This window comes from Armigeres subalbatus, chromosome 2, assembly GCF_024139115.2.
Source record: "Armigeres subalbatus isolate Guangzhou_Male chromosome 2, GZ_Asu_2, whole genome shotgun sequence".
In the NCBI taxonomy this organism is placed as follows: Eukaryota; Metazoa; Arthropoda; class Insecta; order Diptera; family Culicidae; genus Armigeres; species Armigeres subalbatus.
Genome location: NC_085140.1, coordinates 306,937,105 through 306,958,385, shown reverse-complemented (window position 1 = coordinate 306,958,385; position 21,281 = coordinate 306,937,105). Strand labels below are relative to the sequence as shown.

The 21,281-nt window shown below is 42.2% G+C and overlaps 2 protein-coding genes across 2 annotated transcripts in view; one reads left to right on the top strand and one right to left on the bottom strand.

Moving 5' to 3' along the window:
- Nucleotides 1–21,281, bottom strand: part of LOC134216695 (probable G-protein coupled receptor CG31760) — a 219,415-nt gene that overhangs the window by 149,667 nt on the left and 48,467 nt on the right. The window lies entirely within an intron of this gene.
- On the top strand, nucleotides 12,518–19,393 carry LOC134212546 (uncharacterized). Its single transcript, XM_062690525.1, has 3 exons — nucleotides 12,518–12,697; nucleotides 19,009–19,101; nucleotides 19,161–19,393. Exons 1-3 carry the CDS (start codon nucleotides 12,617–12,619, stop codon nucleotides 19,242–19,244), a joined length of 258 nt encoding a protein of 85 aa, XP_062546509.1. The 5' UTR covers nucleotides 12,518–12,616; the 3' UTR covers nucleotides 19,245–19,393.

The window sequence follows — 21,281 nt, the reverse complement described above, 5'->3', positions numbered from 1 at the left end:
TAGTGTTGTTTTTACCCAATCTACATATCAAACGCAGCAACCCATGCATTCTATCAATTTGTTGACCTGTCATTATACGAAATTAAGGAAAATATGTTGAGAATTGCACCAAAATCGGTAAAGTATCAATAAAATACCTTATCTTTCTCTCTGCTTTGTATAGTTGCGGTAGTGTTCCTATAGTTGCGAGTAATATAGGAAAACAATAGGATTCGTAACTATAGGAATAGGAATTAAAAAAATTACGCAACTATTGGAACACTGCACCAATAATTGAAGGTATCACTTTAGGTAAAGAATGATGAATTCTGCAGCGATTGGATAACTCTTCGTTTAAAATATAATTGATAAGCTTTCGAATGCGTACTTAAGATAAGCGAAATGAAGTATAGACATGGTATAAGTGAACAAATAGTGGTGGATCGTGCTTAGTTCTTCCATTATTGGGTCTTTTACCTTATATACATATGGCCAAGTAAACACATTATTTATGAAAATGACTCATTTTATTTAATTTCCTTTTCAAAGTACGTGTTATAGTTAACCTTCAAATTAATTTTAGGCTATTGACTATTTAATATACATAAGCGTTTTGAAATGGCCCTTCAAAGGGGATGTTCTTAAATTTTAACAAGTGAATAAAATATATAATTACTATTGACAAGTTTCTTTCACCTGCTTGAAAACACTGTCAATAAATTTGAACAAAGGAATGAATTGTCAAATATATGTTTTCTGATAGAAATAAATGTCACTTTTTCCGCCCCGAATGCGCATTCTGCTGCTTATTCTCCTATGTGCAGTCGCCACTTGTCAAGGAGTGGGTGGTTTGAATTGCATTAAGTTTTTCATTTCGTCGTTACGAGTGGATTCATTGTTTTCATTACGGCAAACGTGTGTTAGTACTGTTTGTGTTGTTGAACTCATAACAGGGTAACATAATGGATAAATGTCATGACGTGATACAGCATTCCTAGAAGTATGGGGGGTCGGAGTTTCAATCGAGGTGCCCCCCAATGCCACTGAATAAACGTTCTATTTGTTGCAGCCCTACAAGGTTTGGGCTGAGTTGGTGCTTCTGATTTGGATGATGTAGGACATGGATGTTGAGAATAGGGTGAAACGGAATAATGTGCCCTTCCTCCCTGGCTAAAACGCAGGTTAAAAATCATTCAATTTAATCATTTAATATTTGTAAGACTATCATACTAAGCGAATGTGGAAGTATTATTGTATTACATAATGAAACTAATAGCAAAATTCAAAAATTTAAAGATTTGATGTAACTTTCAATGTTCACTTGCTCAACATTATTGTCCTACTGCAACGACTGCTTGCTTGTCTGAGCATGAGCATGAGCATGAGCATGAGATGACCGTACAATTCGTAGTTGCTACTCCGTGATTGACCAGAACTAGCGGAATTGCACAGAGAACCAACAGATGGGACTTGGGATTAGCACTCCATCCTCAATGTGCAAGTTCTGAAAGCTCAACTTTCAATGGGTCAATAACGGCGCCGGCCACGTCCTTACGATCATCTAGGGAAGGGAAGGAATGTTAGTGTAACAACCGTTGTTTTAGAGACCGACGAATCGTCTGCATCTCTACGGTTGTTACGGGAAGGAGTATTGTAAGTAGGGAGAGGAAGTGTCATTACTTAGATCAGGATTCACCTTGGTAAGTGATGTAATCCAAGTAACTAGCATGTTAATGTTGACGCGAGAACAAAGTTACGACGTATTTTGTTGTGTTCTTGTTCACCCAACGAAAGGGCAGACAATCAATCGCTCCGGTAGAACTAATGTAAATTTATCTTTTAACTGTCCGCGATAATCTGCTACCTATAAACTTCAACCTATAAATAAGCAATTAGTTGCAAAGTTGTTTTGCAGTTGCAAAACCTACATTTATTTTTAAAGAAACTCATTTCTTCGACGCGGGGGGATTCAAGAGACAAAAATGTAAACTCTCTCTAAAAAAAAATTATATTGGGCTTTTCTGTGGAATGTATTCACGAGCGGAAGCCACCAGACGTGTTTTGTATGTTTTATCTCACAATCCTGTACAATAACCCATAAAAATCATTACAACTGGGCATATGAGAAATTGCTGGATTCCTCTACACTCTATCTGACATCTGGCTGAAAAAAATGTGACACCTATTTTAATACATAATTGAGAAATATCCACCCTACAAATTGAACACCCCACAACATTTTCACAATATATAAATATACAGTATATTGAAGAAAATGTACTCAACCTTCTTATTATGTATGGGCAAGAATCTCATTGATACATGAAATGAGAAACTAACAAATTTCAAATTTCGTATATTAGTAATCACAAACACATACGCTCACAACACCAGTTCCGTTTTCCAAATAAAACCACAGACAAACTAACTCATCGTGCGTTGATTCTGATAGTAAATCAGTTGACGCTAACTGCACCAAATTCTCTATTTATCTCATATAAACAATGCCAATTACATCGCTAAATCAACTCAACAGTAATGGTAATGAGTCATCCGCATGCTCCGCCCATAGACACGGTAGCCAGGATTGCGTGCACAACCGAATCTAACACGATCCGGCAATCGTATGGAGATTTAAGGTCAACATAAATCCTAAATCCCTCCCACACAAAGCACCATACACACAAATTCTTCACCAATTTGGTCGAAATACTGCCAAAAAAATTCAACGAAAGGCATACGGTAGCTAGAACCCTCGAATCTTCTATAAAATTGAACGATCGAAATGTTATTAAATTATCTTAATCAAACTGGCTGCCACACATTATCACAACAGCTCATGTAAATATGGGTCTTCATGTGAGGAATAATAAAATAACTTACCGAACGGGTCCTTCGCAAATGGTTACCTTTAAAGCTTCCTTCAACCCACCGAAGCTGCCCGATGGATTCGCTGGACAACACGAATGGGACATGAATTAAGACGTTTTTGAGTTGCTCATTTTCTTAAATTGTGGTGACATTTCCGGGAGAGACTCTTTCCGGTTTAAGCGTCTATTCCAAAAAACTTGAAAACATCTTAATTTTCTTTTTTTTTTAGTTTGAAAATTTTCACCCTGTTAATAGAAAGAAGGTCTGTCAACCGTCGAAAAAAACGTCTTCCCTGCACGCGGCCTCCTCTTCTTCTCTGCAACGACTGCTTGCTTGTCTGATTGCAAAAGCGTCGTTTGCCCGAAAATGTCTTTCGGCCGGATTGGTTGTTTGGCTGAAAGGGCAATATGGCCGAAATGTCACTTGGCCGAACGGGTCATATGGCCGAAAATTGCGGTTGGCCGAATTGGTTATTTTTGCCGAAAGGCTGTTTGGCCGAAATGTTCGTTTGCCAAATAAAAAAAAACTATTTGGTTGAAATGTCATTTGGCTAAACGGATCCATATGACCGAAAATGGTCTTATCAGATCAGATCATATGAGTATGAGCATGTGCATTATGACCGTACAATTCGTATACGAATATATAGTTGCTACAACTATATAGTTGCTACTGCGTGATTAACTGGAACTTGTAAAATTGCACAGAGAACCATGTGAATGGTGCATGGGATTTGCTATCCATTTTCAATGCACACGTTTCAGAAGCTCACGTAGTCAATAACGGCGCCGGCCACGTCCTCACGGTCATATAGGAAAGGAAGGTTTGTTAGTTCGACTCTCGTTGCTACAAGAGACCAAGAACACCTCTGCATTTCCACGATTGTCTTGGGATGAGGTATTGTGTTAGTTGTATAGGATATTTTATCTGGATTCACTTTGGTGAGTGATGCAAGAATCATCATATTATTTCGCGGGAAGCGGTTCCACCATCCATCGGTATCGAAGATCGGTCCCAGCCAGTACGGGAATTTCTCAATTTCAATTAGAGATGTCACGTGATATTTACAAATCTGCCCCTCTCACTCTCTATGAGAACGCGAAGGATGAAAGTCATGCTAGAAAAATCTCAACAATTTGTATGGGTATAAAAGTGTATAATATCTGCTTTATTCTTGAGTTTATTACAACTTACAACTCGGTGGATTAAAGGAATATGATTATTTCACCGACTACTAATTATTCTTGAATAATTTAGATATTTTGATTTCAAAACGAAGTACAACGTCCTTTCATGGCCGCTTTTCGTGCAAAAATGACCAAAGAGCCCACGATATTTCCATTTGGTCGCCTAAGATAGAAAAAGGCCCTCTGCTCTTTGTCTTATGACGATCACGACGTTTTGTAGTACTTGTCTCAACGTCGTCATCGGTGGTGATCATCGACGTGATTGCTGTACAATTTTTTGTTCAGCCATTGTTATGGGTGACGTACCTGGCGGGATGTTAATCATCGTGTGGCCGTCATCAACAAGACTCTGCAAGTGATTTATTTCAGAAAATTGTGAAAAATCTTCGAGTAGCCATTGTTGTCAGCTAAAAAAATAAGCTGGTTTGGTCGCTTTTAGGGTTGTAAAAAGAACGTAAAAGAAGCGTAAATCGGTTCTATTCAGGACTATCACGGTGTGTTTGTCCGAAGAGGCTTATTTTCAAAAAAATCAGTATCTCTAAAACACTCACTACACGAAAGTATAGGTTTTCCTCTTCCACGTAGGTGCATTTTTAAAATGTTCTATCGGGGGTCATTTTTCCATACATTTTTGAGGGGTTAAATCGGTTATCATTTGAGATTTCTATGGAATTTGCACCAACAATAGTGAAAAAAATAAAAATTGTTCTAGATCCCCCGATAGAACATTTTAGTTTACCCACTATATGAAAGAGGAGAGCAGAGGGATTGTTCAGTTTATAAAGAGGACACGTTGTATTGTCGATGTTTTTAAGCCATCAATCTTTTTAGAAATCTGTTTTGTTTCGTTGAATATATTATCTGACCTTCTAGACATGAAATCTAATTATCAACGAAAAACTTCTAACTCAGAAATTCGAGATATTTATAACAATCTCAATTTGTTGGATTTTCAACAGCTAAAACCGTTTATATTCTGTTTTTGTTCCTGGATATCAAAAATTCAATGACAGTGTGTTTCTTTCTGATCTTCTTGATGATTTTGTTGACATCCCGATTCACATTTTTTATTATAACTGTCAATTTAGCTTATGAAAAAAAATGTGTTGAGAAACTTATGTTTACGCAAAATTCTAGAAGCTTTGACAATAGGCGCCATTTTGTCGGATATAAACTGGGTGTCCGTGGGCCAATTTGAGGTTTTGGATTAGGACAGAATACTAGGAGAGTGTTCGTGTCCGTCCGTGGGCTGCGAAATGGTGGGATAACAAGGAAGGAGCGCCCAACATAGCTCTAGTCCCCACAAGTTCCTATCTCACGCTTCCACGGGTCGTCCGATGACAAAAGACCACGCGCTAAACGTTGTGTACTAAGCTGGTAGTGCAGCCTGGACACTGTTGTCCTTCTGACATCAGATAGACTGAGAAGGTACGTCAGGAGCGTCTGTTCACCAGGAGGTACGGCTCAAACAACGTCTGCCTGGTATCCAGCGGCTGATTAACGAAATGCTGTGTCGCGTCAGCTATACTTAAGGTGCAGCCCCACCAGCGCCAGCGCGATGTAGGTAACGCGACCCCGGTAAGGTAGCTTACAGAAGCCTCTCAAGTAGCACGAAAAATGGAGATAGAAGAAGAAAAAACGTAATTTTCGGCAACCGACCCAGCAACGAAATAACGACTATGATTGGGAACTTGGTACCTGGAATGTCAGGACCCTAAATAAACTCGTGAACTGCAGAAGTTTGAAGTGAACGTGGCCCCTATTCAAGAAGTCCGATGGCCCAGATCCGGAAAACGTGAATTCCGAGCAGTGGACCTCCCGACCAATACTGCATTCAAATACAACTTCTATCACAGCGGCGGCGTAAAAGCGGAGCATGTGGAGATGGTTTCTTAGTGATGGGCAAGCAGATGAAGCGAGTGGTGCGGTGGAAACCCATTAGCGAACGAATCTGTGTGTTGAGGATACAAATTCTTCAATTACAGCCTAATCAACGTTTACGCACCGACAAACGATACATCAGACGACGTGAATGACACGTTTTATGAATGTCTTGATAAAGCCTATGGAGAGTGCCCAAAGCATGACATGAAAATTATTATCGGAGACGCTAACGCTCAGGTCGGTAGAGAGGACTTATTCCGTCCCATAATCGGTAGGGAGAGGCTTCACTCCGCTACCAATAACAACGTTCTACGGCTAGTAAATTTCGCTGCTGCCAGAGGGATGGCCATGGGGGCAGCAGGGACCATGTCCAAGGGCTTGACGACCCCTCCCCAGCTGTCTGCGAGTCAGGGGGTTCTGCCCAGGAGGTGGTGGGGTTAACAGGGGCTCTGTTAATTCCCTCCCAAAAACCACAAGTATCCGCAAGCAGACACTATCAAGCGAACGTGTGCCGCTTAAAGTATACAAGCCCCTAACCCCGAATCCCAAGGTGTCAGGCGATCCGTGCCGAAGGGATGAATGACCTGGGGGGTGAAACAATTAGCCAGGTCGTTAACGGAGCCTGTGGAGGTTCCACAGAGTGAGGGCTGCTTCGGCGGTAAGCGGGTGGCAGTGGGTGGTACCCACACACCCCAAGTGGTGCACATGTGGTGCAAGCGAATGGGATTTGGGGGTATTACTCGAGTGAGGGACCGAGTGTATGGGTGAGCACACAAGTAAGTCTCGCATGGTACGCACGGTCGGTAGTGTTAGAATGACTGAAGTCTGGTGAGGCCTGGCAGGAGTGTCGGGGGGCAGATACCTCTGCGGCACCTCAGAAGTAGGGGACACGAAAGTCTCGCTGCGTCTGGCAGGAGTTTCGGGGGGTTGATGCTTCTGCGGCACCTCAGAAATCGGAGACATGTAAGGTAAGTGGTGCCAACCCGTTGCAGGATGGGGTGACCACCACACTGGCTGAGGACTATCTGGGCTTCGAAATGTCAATAGGTGGGTGCTGCCAGCAAAGTACCTAACGGTGACCTATTGGCAGTATCAAAGCCTGGGTAGGTGAGTGTTAGGCACGCCTGACGTGCCGGGTGTTCCACGCCCAAACGATGCACAGGAGGTGCATAGAGTGGATAAAAATGGGAGATGGGGGTATTACAACCTCCACTGAGTGAGTGACTGAATGTCAAGGAGAGTGGTGCACAAGTGGTGCAAGCGATTGAGACTGAATGTATGAGCAAGCACACAAGTCAGACTCGCATGGTACGTATGGTCAGAGTGGCTGCTTAGGCAGTAGTGTGATCCGGCTGGCTATGACTGGCAGGAGTGTCGGGGGGTTGATGCCTCTGCGGCACCTCAGAAATAGGAGACATGAAAGGGTCTGCCTCGTAGCTGAGGTAGGAGCGGCATAGGAGCCACCAACCTAGGGTCGCCTCCGGCTTGGTAGACAAGTGGTGCCACCCTGTTGCAGGACGGGGTGAACACCACACTGAGTGAGGACTGTCTATTTTGTGAGATGGCGGCATGAGGTACCCCTGCAGGGTACCTGTTAGTTGGTCCCTTGCAGTCATTCAAGCGGCATAGGCAGGTGCTGGGGCACATGTGGTGCCAGTGTGTCTTGTGCAAATGTGTTGCATGGGGAGTGTCGAAGAGTTGAGGCGCATACGTGCACTTGTGTACGTCATGGAGGGGGCGCAATGCCCAATAGTCATCCCCCGAAGTATTGCTTAATTGCGGGCCGGGGGAATGACTGGAGAGGAAGGAGTTGGTTTTAGTGGGTCGGGATTGGTGATCCTATCCCCACACTACCTGGGTTCGCCTCCCCAGGTGTCTGTTTGCAGATTTCCATTACCTTTGTTAAAAAAAAAAAAAAAAGAGGGATGGCCATCAGTAGCACCTACTTTACACGAAAGAACATCCAAAAGCACACCTGGAGACACCCAAATGGTGAAACTTGCTACCAGTTAGACCATGTACTGGTTGTCAGTAAAAATCGATCACGGTTATCAACTGGAATAGAAGAATAGAGATCGGTACAAGGAAGCAAGAGCAGCCGAAAAACGAACCTACCGCAGGAAGAAAAACGAGTACGAAGAACAAGTGATTAGCGAGGCACAGGAAAAAATGGAGCAGAATGATATGCGGAGATTTTATGAGACTGTCAATGGCGTGCGGAGAAAGGCATCGCCATCTCCCGTCATGTGCAAAGACCTACAAGGGAATTTGCTGACAGATAAAACCGAAGTTGCTGCCAGGTGGAAGCAACACTTCGAGACTTTGTTGAATAGTGGAAGTGACGGTGCATCGGTGAACAGAATAAATATTAGCGATATGGCTCTGGCGTGCATTTTTTTGACAGTTTGACATGACATTTTTTCAAATATCCCTCTATTAGTTGCACTTAGTTAGTTAAGACTATAAAATCGTTTAGATGGAATAAAATCAAAGAGCAGAATTTTTTGCACTGAGTGTAGGACATCACTGGCTGCGGGGAAGGACCAGCTCCTGACTGAACTTCTCAAACATGACAGTGAGCAGCACCAGCTCTGCACCATATCATGTCGAAAATATGGGAAGACGAGGAACTGCCTGCTAGCAGATTGGACGGCCTAATTTGCCCTCTCTTTAAGAAAGGACACAGACTGGAGTGCGCCAAATACCGAGGAATAACCCTCCTTAATTCGGCGTACACAATTATGTCCCGTATTATGTTGAACAGATTGAGACCGCTTGAAGAGTCCTTCGTCGGCGAATACCAAACAGGTTTTTGTGAGGGCCGATCAACGACGGATCAAATGTTTACCCTGAGACAAATCCTTGATAAATTCCGGGAGTACAACTTGCAGACACATCATCTGTTTATTGATTTCAAGGCGGCGTACGATTCAGTGAAACGGAAGGAATTAAAGCAAATTATGCTATAACATGTTTTTTCGGCGAAACTGATACGGCTGATCCGTATAACGTTGAACGGATCGAAATCAAGTGTAAGGGTTGAGGGTGAAATATCGATATCATTTGTTACCTTAGGATGGATTAAAGCAGGGTGATGCACTCTCGGATCTACTGTTCAATATAGCGCTCGAGGGTGCGATTAGGAGAGCTGGTGTGCAAAGAAGCGGTACCATTAGAAGAGCTTTTGTGCCCTTTAAGAGGGAGACAGCGAGGATCGGACTCACGATCAATAACTGCAAAACGAAGTACATGGTCGCTGGCAATTAACGTGGGTTCATTAGTGGTGGTGGTAGTGAAATGGTGCTGGATGGTGAAAAATTTGAAGTGGTAGAAGAATTTGTGTATCTTGGAACATTAGTGACGTGCGATAATGATGTTACCCACGAGGTGAAAAGGCGTAGTCTGCAAAATTCGTGCTGTATACTACTCTGATTCTTCCGGTGGCTTTATACGGCCATGAAACATGGACGTTAAAGGAGGCTGATCGGAGAGCTTTCGGAGTGTTTGAGCGTAAGGTGACGCGGACAATACTCGGCGGTAAACAGGAGAACGGTATCTGGCGGCGGCGCATGAATCACGAGTTATACCAGGTGTATAAAAGGCTGGATATTATGAAGCTTATTCAACACGGCAGACTACGGTTGGCTGGTCACGTTGTTCGTATGCCGGAAAAACGTCAAGCGAAGACAATATTTAGTAGAACCCGGAAGAGGCCACATGCTTCGTGGAAGGCCGCGTACACGATGGTTTTTGCAGTTGAAGAGGACCTGAGGGCGCTCAATGTTCAGGGCGACTGGGAACGATTGACCCACAATCGAGTCCAGTGGAAAAGGATACTCCATTCGGCGTAGGTTAATTGAAGAGCTGTAGCCCATCAAGTATCGAGTAAGTAAGTCCGCGTCCGATGGTCTCAGTTTTATTATAATCGGATTATGCTACACAAAGTTATGTTGATTTGAATTTCGACAAAAGTTTGCTTATCTCAACCTTTTCGTCTAACCCCTGTATTAAAACCTTAAAATAATGAAGTAGTATGATGTAGAGATGGGCGTTAAGATCCGGAACCGTTAAATAGATCCAGATCTCTGAAGTGAGTGAATGATTCGTGGATCATTTTTTAAAAGATCCGGTTCACCAGATCAGCAAATTATTTCACCATTTGTAAGTAAATGACAAAATGAAAAGTTCATTGTTTGTACTCCATACGCTTGTAAACAAGAAAGGGTGAAGTCATTGTCAATACGGTTTAAAAGTGAGAGCCTGAATGACTAAGGCTTCATTATTTTGCATTCTCCTTGCATTTTGTTCTGAGGATCCGATCCGGTTGAAAGATCCGGATCATCAGAATGAATGACCCAGATCTGATCCGTTCATCAAAGTGATCCGTTTTGCCCATCTCTAGTATGATGCTCCATCATAAATAGAAATGGGATTCCATCAGTAAGGACCATGACATTCTAAGGCATCCAAGCTTCTCAAAACTTGTAAAACATCCCGGACCCACAACAGATTCATTGCAATATCCTTTGAGAAGTCTGAATAAAATGCAGAGTAATCACGGTCGTAATCATCTTCACGGTCGTAGGCATACCTACTTTCTAAAAAAAATATCAGCGAAAGGATTACTGTTTTTTCTTGCTATCTCCAATATTTTCATGACGATGTTTTCGTTCTGTATTCTTCAAAAGCGTATTCTGTATTGATTATAATTGTAGTTGTTGGTTCTTTAATGTTCACGCACGAATGAAGAATATTCAATTTCTGCATTGAACGCTTCATTTTTCCACAATGAATTCAGAGACATTACGTAACGTAGGCTTCCCATACATCTCTCAGGCAGATTAGGATTTGCTCCTAATTGTTGACAACAAAAGGAAGAAGGGTTCGGATGCATGAAAAATTAGGTATGCCATAAATACGTTTGATAATCCAATGACAACAATGAATAATTTTGCAAAGAGTTTCGCGGAAAGCTAAGCCGAAGACTGGATAAAAATAAAAATATGCTTCTACAAGCAGCAATCGTATTCTTCCGAACACGTCTAGCATCTGTTCTTATAGATGCTTTCACACTTTGAAAGCATTAACAACATTTGCTTTGTGAGTTCGTACTTAAAATAAAAATAACTCAATTTTTGATATCCATTTCCGTTTAATTATGCATGGAACAATGGGACAGCATTTCCCCTCGAATGCAGCCTGTTGCAAGCAAATCGGTAGAAAAGAAGAAGTGGGAAATGCTGCATATCGCTAGGGGAATTAATCCAGATTTTAAATAATGAATAAATTCGCATATTGTATATAATAAGGATTCAGCAGAAGCCCATCAATAATTTCATTTATTACAACATGGAGTAGAAACGAGAAAGACACATTTAAAACGTAATAAGTTAAAACTCTCAGTGGGATGACAATAAATTAATCTTTCTCTCCCCGCAGGAATGTTTTATTTTAAGCCTGATTCCGTTTTGTGCTCTGTGCCGTCATGCTATTCTCAGCGCCATACCGTTCAAGGCTCTTGGGGCTCCTACCAATTTCTTAAGAAAGCAATTGAGACAACAATAATACGCCTAAGAAACGTTAAACAAGACTGGCGATGTCTTGGGGCATCCCCGTTTCCAAATGGCACTGTGTACCTTTTAAGTGTACATAGGGATAAGGCAGGTGTATTCATCCGGGCAATTCATAAATGTGAAAGCCACTGAATATTACTTCTCCGAATCAGAGCATGAATACTAAGCTGTCTACTGTGGAGTCTAAAATTTTGCCTCGATCCAACGTCCGAAAACTATACTCTGACAAAGATATCTGCCATAACCCTACTTTATCTGGTGATTCCCACTGCCGCGCTGAACTGTTTTCTTTTCCTTTACAAGTTTACATGATTGTGAATCCTCGACGCCGCAGCATACCTATTTTTATGAACGCCAACGTGTGAATCCCGTGCGATTAAAAAGCATTTTACCTTAATGAGTGCAATTTATAACACTGATTAACGAAATAAAGCAGAGCTTTTGATTGTATGCATGGACATGACTACAAAAATGTAGAGCAAACATTATGAATATAATAGTTGAGATTTGTGATTGTGATCAGAACAATGATTGAAATTCTATCAATGTTAGCATAGACTTTCTTCAACTTTGAGATTTTGATTTTTTATTGGATTCATACGATTAGTACACTAATTGTTTAGCATTTCTTAATCACCAATAGGTAACTTCCAATTAATTGTAGTTCAGAGGAGTTGGAGCAGACACCAAATATATAAGTGCAACACCGTTGATTTTAATAAGAAACAATAATAGAAATAATAATTAGGTACAGCAATTCTGCAGGCTAGTGTATAATACCGCGGGCTAAGGGACAAGAACGAGGATGAATAAATATACCTAAGTAAATGATTAAAATTTGTTTGTAAAACCAATGAAACTTCAAAGTGATTGCGACCTGCTGAGCAAATGTGGCCGACATTATTGCAATATTTGTTCTGTCAGGGTTTGTCACACTACTTCTGCGAATATCCGTTTGATAAGACCACTTCCATCGATAAACAGAAAGATGAGGAGAGCAAGTGAATATAAGCTCGCTGTGGTGGGCGCTACGATGCAGTTGAACTGTGGCTACCTTGTCTGCAGCGTACGGTGAACTTTCCGTTTCTAGAAATCGTAATACAAAGTGTTTCAATTAGAACAATGAAACAACAAACGGTGTGTATTTTGTTGGCTCTAGTGGTGATGTCTGCCGCATACAGCGAAGCGTTGGTGTTTGTTTATGTAAGTTTAGAGTACTCAAGTATTTCATTCACAGTGAACCATTCACATTTGATTATTTATTGTCAACGTCAGAGATGTTGTAGTAGATTATACTAAATAATCAAAACCTTATTGAGTATAGTTTATAAAATATTGAGTAGTTCTTAATATTTTCACGCTGTAAATAATATGTTTCGAGCAAGTATGTTCTCGATCATTTAATATATAATCTGGGTACGATCTTTTATTTATTTGTTAATAAACTCATTCCAGAGGCTGAATTTCAATCGGTGTTATATGATGGACTTCTAGTGCGAAAGTTTTTCTACGACTCTTCCAATAGTCATTGTAATTCTACTAATAACGAAGTTATACCGCTAGTTGCAGTAACCTTAACTAAATTATTGAAATTTTGTTATCATTCAGTATAAGTTACTGCAATTAGCGTTTTCACCCATACAATAGTCTTGGCTTGTACCACCTACGAATTTGTGCGAATTGCTCAATGCTAATGCTAATGCTAATTACGATTAAAACATACTTTAGTATAATTTCAAAAAGGAAATCAATCCCAACAGTGAAGTGAAAACAAAATGGTTTCTCAATTATACAAAAAATATTTAAGCTCTTTTAGTGGAAATTTTTTGGGAATGTTTGTTTTGACGTAAACTATGTCTAAGGGGAAGACTCAAATACAGGGTGGCAAATGAAAATTTCCAAATTCGAAACCGTCACAAAATTAGGAGAGATTTCAAACGCTAATAGCTCCTTTATCTTTCGATGGATTTTTGAGATTGTATTATCAATCGAAACGGAAACTCTCCAGCAATTTTTTGATTATTATTGATTATTAAAGTAAAAACATTGAAAATTCGAATTCTTCACAAACTCATTAAAATTTCAGAGTTCCGTTACGGCCGCCATCTGGTGCGGTTGGTTCAGGCAATGTTTGATTTACGCTTCCATACCAACGGCGACAGAATCGCTGTCGCCAAGCGATAGAATCGCGTCGCAACTGTAGCGTCGCGTGTGTTTGGGGGAACCTTAATGTTTATGAAAATGTGCTTTAGGTGCTGGACATGTTCGTGTAAGCAACGCCCTTGCTAATAATTATTCAAAGCCTATACTGATGGACATAGTTATACGTCAAATTTTCATTGTAATCCCTCTAAATGCTTAAACAGGTTTATGTTTACAGGCAATCCTAGACTAACATTATAAAGCCGATTTTGACGTAAATTGCATCTTAGGGGAAGGCTGGGATATAATTTGTGCAATATTTCACAATATTTCAAAATTGAGGACCGTCATGAATTCATGTAAGATTTTTAACGTTAATAGCGCCTTTATTTTTTAATAAGTTTTTAAGATTTATTTATCAATAGACTCGGAAACTCGCCACCAGTTTACAAGTTTTATTAAAATTGTTTATCAAATTTAAACAAGGTTATCTTACCATTTGGGCAGCACCCAACACTTCATAAGTTTTAACACTTCAAAGAGTTTAATAGCCATTTATTAGGCAATTACCTTTGAGATGCATTAACCACTCTTAGTCGAATAATAGTCGAAGAAAGGCATCATCACCACTGGGGAATGAATTTGGTTTTTGAGTGAAAATTTTAGATTGTCGCATCCAGTTATTTTCATATTTTGAGTTACGTCAATTTTGTTAGAAATTCCATATCGAAGAATGGAAGGAAAATTGAAATGGGTAGTAGATGGAAAAAAGCTCGTTGCTATGAAAAACGGTAAAAAACCAAATGTCATTTCTTGTGTTTGATGTGTTTGTTATTGCCCAAAGGTTGTCTAGTAGCCTAGAAACTTGAATAAATCGACATAGACAGAGTGAATCCTGAACAAAACATGATCAGAACACATCGAGATAAAGCAACCGAGATAGGGAGGTTATCGAGATGCAGAATGTAAAAATGTATGTAGTTCGTAGGGACGGAGGTCCCTTTTCTATCTAGGGAGGTATATCGAGATATAGAACATCGAGATGTAGAGTGACGACGGTAATTTTGCACGATTGGTGCAGAACATACTCGCGAAATACTAAATCGTGGGAAAATCAATTTAACACGTGAAAGAATTACATAAATATCATTAATGAGCAACGATCCGATCGCTTCGGAACAATAACTGTCTTACATATTAGGAAATATTCTATGAAGTCTTCGGGTTGATTATATTTTTATTTATTATCAGACTAAGGCCGGAGTGGCCTGTGCTGCACATAAAAGTCTTCTCCATTCAGCTCGGTCCATGGCTGCACTTCGCCAACCACGCAGTCTGCGGAGGGTCCGCAAACCGTCCTCCACCTGATTGATCCACCTTGCCCGCTGTGCACCTCGCCTTCTTGTTCCCGTCGGATCATTGTCGAGAACCACTTCCACCGGATTACTGTCCGACATTCTGGCTACGTGCCCGGCCCACCGCAGTCTTCCGATTTTCGCGGTGTGAACGATGGATGGTTCTCCCAACAGCTGATGCAACTCGTGGTTCATTCGCCTCCTCCACGTACCGTCCGCCATCTGCACCCCACCATAGATGGTACGCAACACTTTCCTTTCAAAAACTCCCAGTGCGCGTTGGTCCTCCACAAGCATCGTCCAGGTCTCGTGTCCGTAGAGAACTACCGGTCTTATAAGCATTTTGTAGATAGTTAGTTTGGTACGGCGGCGAACTCTATTCGATCGGAGCGTTTTGCGTCCAAAGTACGTACGATTTCCAGCCACTATGCGCCTCTGAATTTCTCTGCTGGTATCGTTATCGGCGGTCACCAGTGAGCCCAAGTACACGAATTCTTCAACCACCTCGATTTCGTCACCACCTTCGACGTGTTGATGGCAAGTCCAATCCGATTAGCTTCGCTTTTCAGTCTGATGTAGGCTTCCTCCATCCTCTCAAAGTTACGTGCCATGATATCAATGTCGTCGGCGAAACCAAATAACTGGGCGGACTTCGTGAAAATCGTACCACTCGTGTCAATCCCTGCCCTTCGTATTACTCCCTCCAAAGCGATGTTGAATAGCAGACACGAAAGACCATCACCTTGCCGTAACCCTCTACGGGTTTCGAAGGGACTCGAGAATGCCCCTGAAACTCGAACTACGCACATCACCCGATCCATCGTCGCCTTGATCAACCGTATCAGTTTATCCGGAAATCCGTTTTCGTGCATTAGCTGCCATAGCTGGTCCCGATCGATTGTATCATATGCACCTTTGAAGTCGATAAATAGATGATGTGTGGGCACGTTGTATTCGCGGCATTTCTCCAATATCTGACGTATGGCGAACACCTGGTCTGTGGTAGAGCGTTCACCCATAAATCCCGCCTGGTACTGCCCCACGAACTCTCTTGCAATTGGTGTTAGTCGGCGGCATAAAATTTGGGAGAGTACCTTGTAGGCGGCGTTCAGCAATGTGATTGCGCGGTAGTTGCTACAATCCAGCTTATCGACCTTTTTGTAGATGGGACACACGACACCTTCCATCCACTCCTGCGGCAGAACCTCATCCTCCCAAACCTTGGTAATCACCCAGTGCAGCGCTCTAGCCAGTGCTTCACCACCGTGTTTAAACAGCTCTCCTTGTAGTTGGTCAACTCCAGGGGCTTTGTTGTTTTTCAGCCGGCCGATCTCCTCCTGGATTTCCTGGAGATTCGGAGCCGGAAGTCGCATGTCCTGCGCGCGTGCTCCTAGGTTCATTACCATACCGTCACCGTTGTCTGCCATATCGCCATTCAGGTGCTCTTCGTAGTGCTGCCGCCACCTTTGGATCACCTCACGCTCGTTTGTAAGAAGGTTCCTGTTTATGTCCTTGCACATATCGGGCTGTGGCACGTGACCCTTACGTGAACGTTTCAACTTTCATAGAACTTTCGTGCGTTATTAGCGCGGTATAGTTCCTCCGTCTCTTCACGGTCTCGATCTTCCTGCTGGCGCTTTTTACTCCGGAAAATCGAGTTTTGTCTGTTCCGCGCCCGTTTGTATCGTGCCTCGTTCGCCCTCGTGCGGTGTTGCAGCAATCTCGCCCATGCAGCATTCTTCTCCTCAACTAACTGCTCACATTCGCCGTAATACCAGTCGTTTCTCTGATCCGGAGCCACCGTGCCTAGTGCAGCGGTTGCGGTGCTTCCAATGGCGGATCGAATATCTCTCCAGCCATCTTCAAGAGATGCTGCGCCTAGCTGCTCTTCCGTTGGGAGTGCCGCTTCCAGCTGCTGCGCGTAGTCTTGGGCTAGTCTACCGTCTTGCAGCCGCCCAATGTTTAGCCGCGGCGGACGACTCCGACGCGTGTTGATCACCGTCGAGAGTTTTGAGCGCAGACATACTGCAACGAGATAGTGGTCGGATTCAATATTCGCACTGCTGTAAGTGCGTACGTTCGTGATGTCGGAGAAGAATTTACCGTCGATTAGAGCGTGGTCGATTTGGTTTTCCGTTACTTGATTAGGTGATTTCCATGTGGCCTTGTGGATATTCTTGCGGGGGAAGAAAGTGCTTCGGACTACCATTTCGCGGGAGGCTGCAAAGTTTATGCATCGTTGGCCGTTGTTGTTCGATACGGTATGCAGACTATCCGGTCCAATGACCGGTCTATACATTTCCTCCCTTCCTACCTGAGCGTTCATGTCACCGATAACGATTTTGACGTCCCGCATCCATCGTATGTCTGCTCCAGCTGCGCATAGAACGCTTCTTTCTCGTCGTCGGATCTCCCTTCGTGTGGGCAGTGCACGTTGATGATGCTATAGTTGAAGAAACAGCCTTTTATCCTCAGCTTGCACATCCTTGCGTTGATTGGCTGCCACCCAATCACGCGTTGGCGCATTTCTCCCAGCACTATGAAGCCGGTTCCCAGCTCGTTGGTGGTGCCACAGCTTTGGTAGAAGGTAGCCGCTCGATGCCCGCTTTTCCACACTTTCTGTCCTGTCCAGCAGATTTCCTGCAGCGCTACGACATCGAAGTTGCGGGGATGTAATTCATCGTAGATTATCCTGTCGCAATCTGCAAAGCCTAGCGACTTGCAGTTCCATGTTCCAAGCTTCCAATCGTGATCCTTTATTCGTCGCCTAGGTCGTTGCCGATTGTATCGATTCGTATTATCTTCTATGTCGTTCGTAATAGTTGTTTTTAAAGGCGGCTTATTGGGCCTGCGCAAACCTCCTGTCTCGTCGGAGGGCCGTCGTGTCAGGGCTGTTTTGCGTCCCACCTAACACCAGGACTTGGGCTTGTGCGCTTTGAGCGGCACACGGTCGCTTTGGTGGAGCCTACTTGCGGATACATGCAGCTTTTTATAGAGGTTTAACAGGGCCCACTGTCAAACCCCACCACATCCTAGACAGGCGCCACAACTCGCAGATGGCCTGGGGAGGGATCGTCAAGCCGTTGGAGCTTGGTGCTCAATCAAATTACAACCAATTCAGTTAAAAATTTAGGAGGTTCATTAAAATAGCAAATGTTATCGTTCAAGCATAGGGGAGTGAAAAGGTCAACATTTGAATCACTCTAAGCTCATGCTCCAACTAGTGACATAGGCAATAGAGTGGGGCGCACTTGTACGGAAAAACGCGAACTTCGTCCGATCAAGTGAGATCAATGGGCTTGATGGGCTCAATTGGTTGCGACCTCGCATGCTGCATCGCATTTTAAATTTACATTTACATGGAGATTAGTATGTACTTTTAAACATTTTTGCTATTAGCGGCTTCAATTTATCATTAATCACGTGACTCAATACGTTAGCATATAGCCTGGAAGATGCCGAAAGACTTTGCCGAAGAAGGTACGTAGCTGGAAGGTCTACAAAAAATGTTATTACGTTTCGAAAATTGATTGTTTAAACCATATGCAAGAAATCAATGGTTTTTCGGCATCCTTTGGGTTATACTTTAACGCAATGTGGCACTTGGTTGACGATGAACTGAAACCTCTAGTAGTAGAAATGCAAAAATATACGTTCTCCCATACCAATTTCCATACAAACTTCAAACGCGATGCGGAAAGCGAGGAAGCAACCAATCGGTCCCAAATTCTGCACAGTTGTTCCGGACGCAGGATGGCTTCGAAAAACCATTGATTTGAAAAAATGACCATGACGCCCCACTCTAATAGGCAATCAAATGAATTATCTTATAATTTGTTTTACGTAGTTTTCGTCGGGTGGTCGTATCTTGTATATAACCCTTCTGATTTTGTTTTTTATGAATTATCTTTTCTTCATTCTATTGCATAACCTTCAACAATTCGGCGCTCCCGCTACTGTGAAAACCTTACTACCTCACCTTGGGTGTTTCGTTATCAAACCGAACAACCTCTGAAGGCCAAAACATGCTCTTCCTGCAAGGCATACGGGGCAAGGTACTGCGGATATGGCACTCTACACTCCAAGGGCTACGTTTCCTGTGACGGCGCGGTAAGTTTCGTAACGTTATTTTCCAGTAATAAAATCCTAATTTCCTTTCTCTTCGGCAGACGGCAATAGCAAACTGTAGCGACTGTCAAAGGCGGTTTGGGCGGTGCCGTCAAGGTGCTATAACCGAATGCTTCTTCGGATGAGATTGAGTTGAAAGAGAAAGGCAAATGGTGTGCGCCCCGGAAGCAATTATCTACAGAGATAGAGGATTTGCGCTATGATTGATGTTTGCGAGAATATCTGTCACTGATTGATCTTGACGGAGAATAAATCGAATTGGCTTCTAGACAAAGTTTGATGTGGATGTTGTTTGTTTCTCTAGGATTCGAATCATCTGTGTTGAGAAACCAATCACTGATGCATGTCAACCGAAAATTATATTTGATTGAATGAATTAAAGCTTGTGAGAAGATGTATCATGTCATTGAAGTATCTATGCCATATTATCATTATATCTGATATGATGATTCATTTATTACAATCTCATTCATGCGTTGCTGTTGCTGGTATCTCATTTGGCACCAAGTCGTATATATCCACATGTGCACTGTGTAGCGTATATTGCTGGGGATCAGTCGACTAGTTTAGTTATATTTCCACGATAGATTCAAGATAAAATGGGTTTTCGATAATTGAATTTTGTCGTTCTATTAGCTTCTTTTATTCGAGGAATTCCTTGTGATTGTTGTAGTCGAGTGGAATGTTAGATAAGACGATTAATACATTTTTGAATTCCGATAACGTATTTAGATCCCCGCCCATGAGCAGGACATTATCCACTGCAGTTTATTTCGGTACCGATTATAAATTGTTAATCGCTTCCTCACCGTTGGCCGGGGTGTTTAACTGTTTCATGGCACAGTACTACTAACCCTGGTATCTATTCCCGTGTGAGTACCGTACAGGAGGAAACATCCAATAATGTCCTCCGTTCCGGGTGAATAACATTTAGCTCGCGTGTGCACTTGACAGAAACGTTTCACTTCATTTCACCGATGGGGTGCCAACGCCAAGACGGTTCGGTGACATCTTTTTCCATAAAGATGCCCATTTTATTAGTCATGTGGCGCTCATTTCCCATGGCAACCGCGGACGATCGAGCGGGATATGATGGTTCCGTCTGTATCGACGACAGAAATAACATCGGAGAAGAGGGAAGAAAAATGAACGAAGCCAATCAATATTTGTTCAAGTATTTATCTCCTCAGCGACCCTGCTGCCTGTTCACAGTTCTTCCGGAACGACCACCGCAAGTTGGCTTCCGTTGACTGCCGTCTGGAGGTTGGTGGGGGATGCTAGATAATAGGAAAACAAACGATTTTCCTCTCTGGTGCGTTTCACCACCAACCATGGGAAGGATGATTGATGGGGAGCAGAATTGGTTGGCATTAATGGAGTGGCTTGTATTTGTATGGTATGTGTCTCGCTCATTTTATTTAGCCTGGATCATGTTTGAAATGTTGTGGAAGGACATTTATTGGATTTTGAGGCGTTTCAGAGGGATATCATAAAACATGTATCATTTGAATATATTTACTTTGAAATATAAATAAAATAGGAAGATACATACATACACTATGTGCATTTCACTGTATGTTTGCTTTGTTCCGTTTTTGGCATAAGTACATTAGGTAAACACACAGCACTACAGCAGGCATAAAATGTGCCTGGCTCATAATATGACTAAAGTTTTTATGCCTATCTTGGGCGAAATTGGGCGTGATAAGAAGATTTTCAAACATTCTTTTTTTTTTTTTTTCTTTATTAAAGAGGCTTGCAGCCCTAGGCTGGCTCACCTCTGAGCTTCAAACATTCTTTTGTTTTTCTTGTACTAAATGATTTCGTGAGCCTAGTAAATAAGGCGAAATACATTTAATGTGAAACTTTACCAAGTCGAAGAATTTATTTTAAAAATATATCCAAGACTTTGATTCTATTGGAATTAGAGGACATATACATGATTATACCGACAACAATATACCGCTGAAAGATCTCAAATATCTATTCTGAATAAGTGGGAGTTGTCCCCAATAAACATTACCACAGGGTTGGCCAATAAATTAAAATAATGTAACGTATATATTGTGTACGTGCGATGTCGAACATCAAGTCATTTGATTAAAATACAGATGACTAATAAAGGTCGAAGCCAAATGAACCGGTGCCAGCGAAAGTGGTAC

Bases quoted from the DNA above. Each gene is read 5' to 3' on its own strand.
- LOC134212546 (XM_062690525.1), top strand. From the start codon at position 12,617: ATGAAACAACAAACGGTGTGTATTTTGTTGGCTCTAGTGGTGATGTCT. The intron at 12,698-19,008 runs GTAAGTTTAGAG...CAACCTCTGAAG, and splicing joins AAGCGTTGGTGTTTGTTTAT to GCCAAAACATGCTCTTCCTG. The intron at 19,102-19,160 runs GTAAGTTTCGTA...TCTCTTCGGCAG, and splicing joins ACGTTTCCTGTGACGGCGCG to ACGGCAATAGCAAACTGTAG.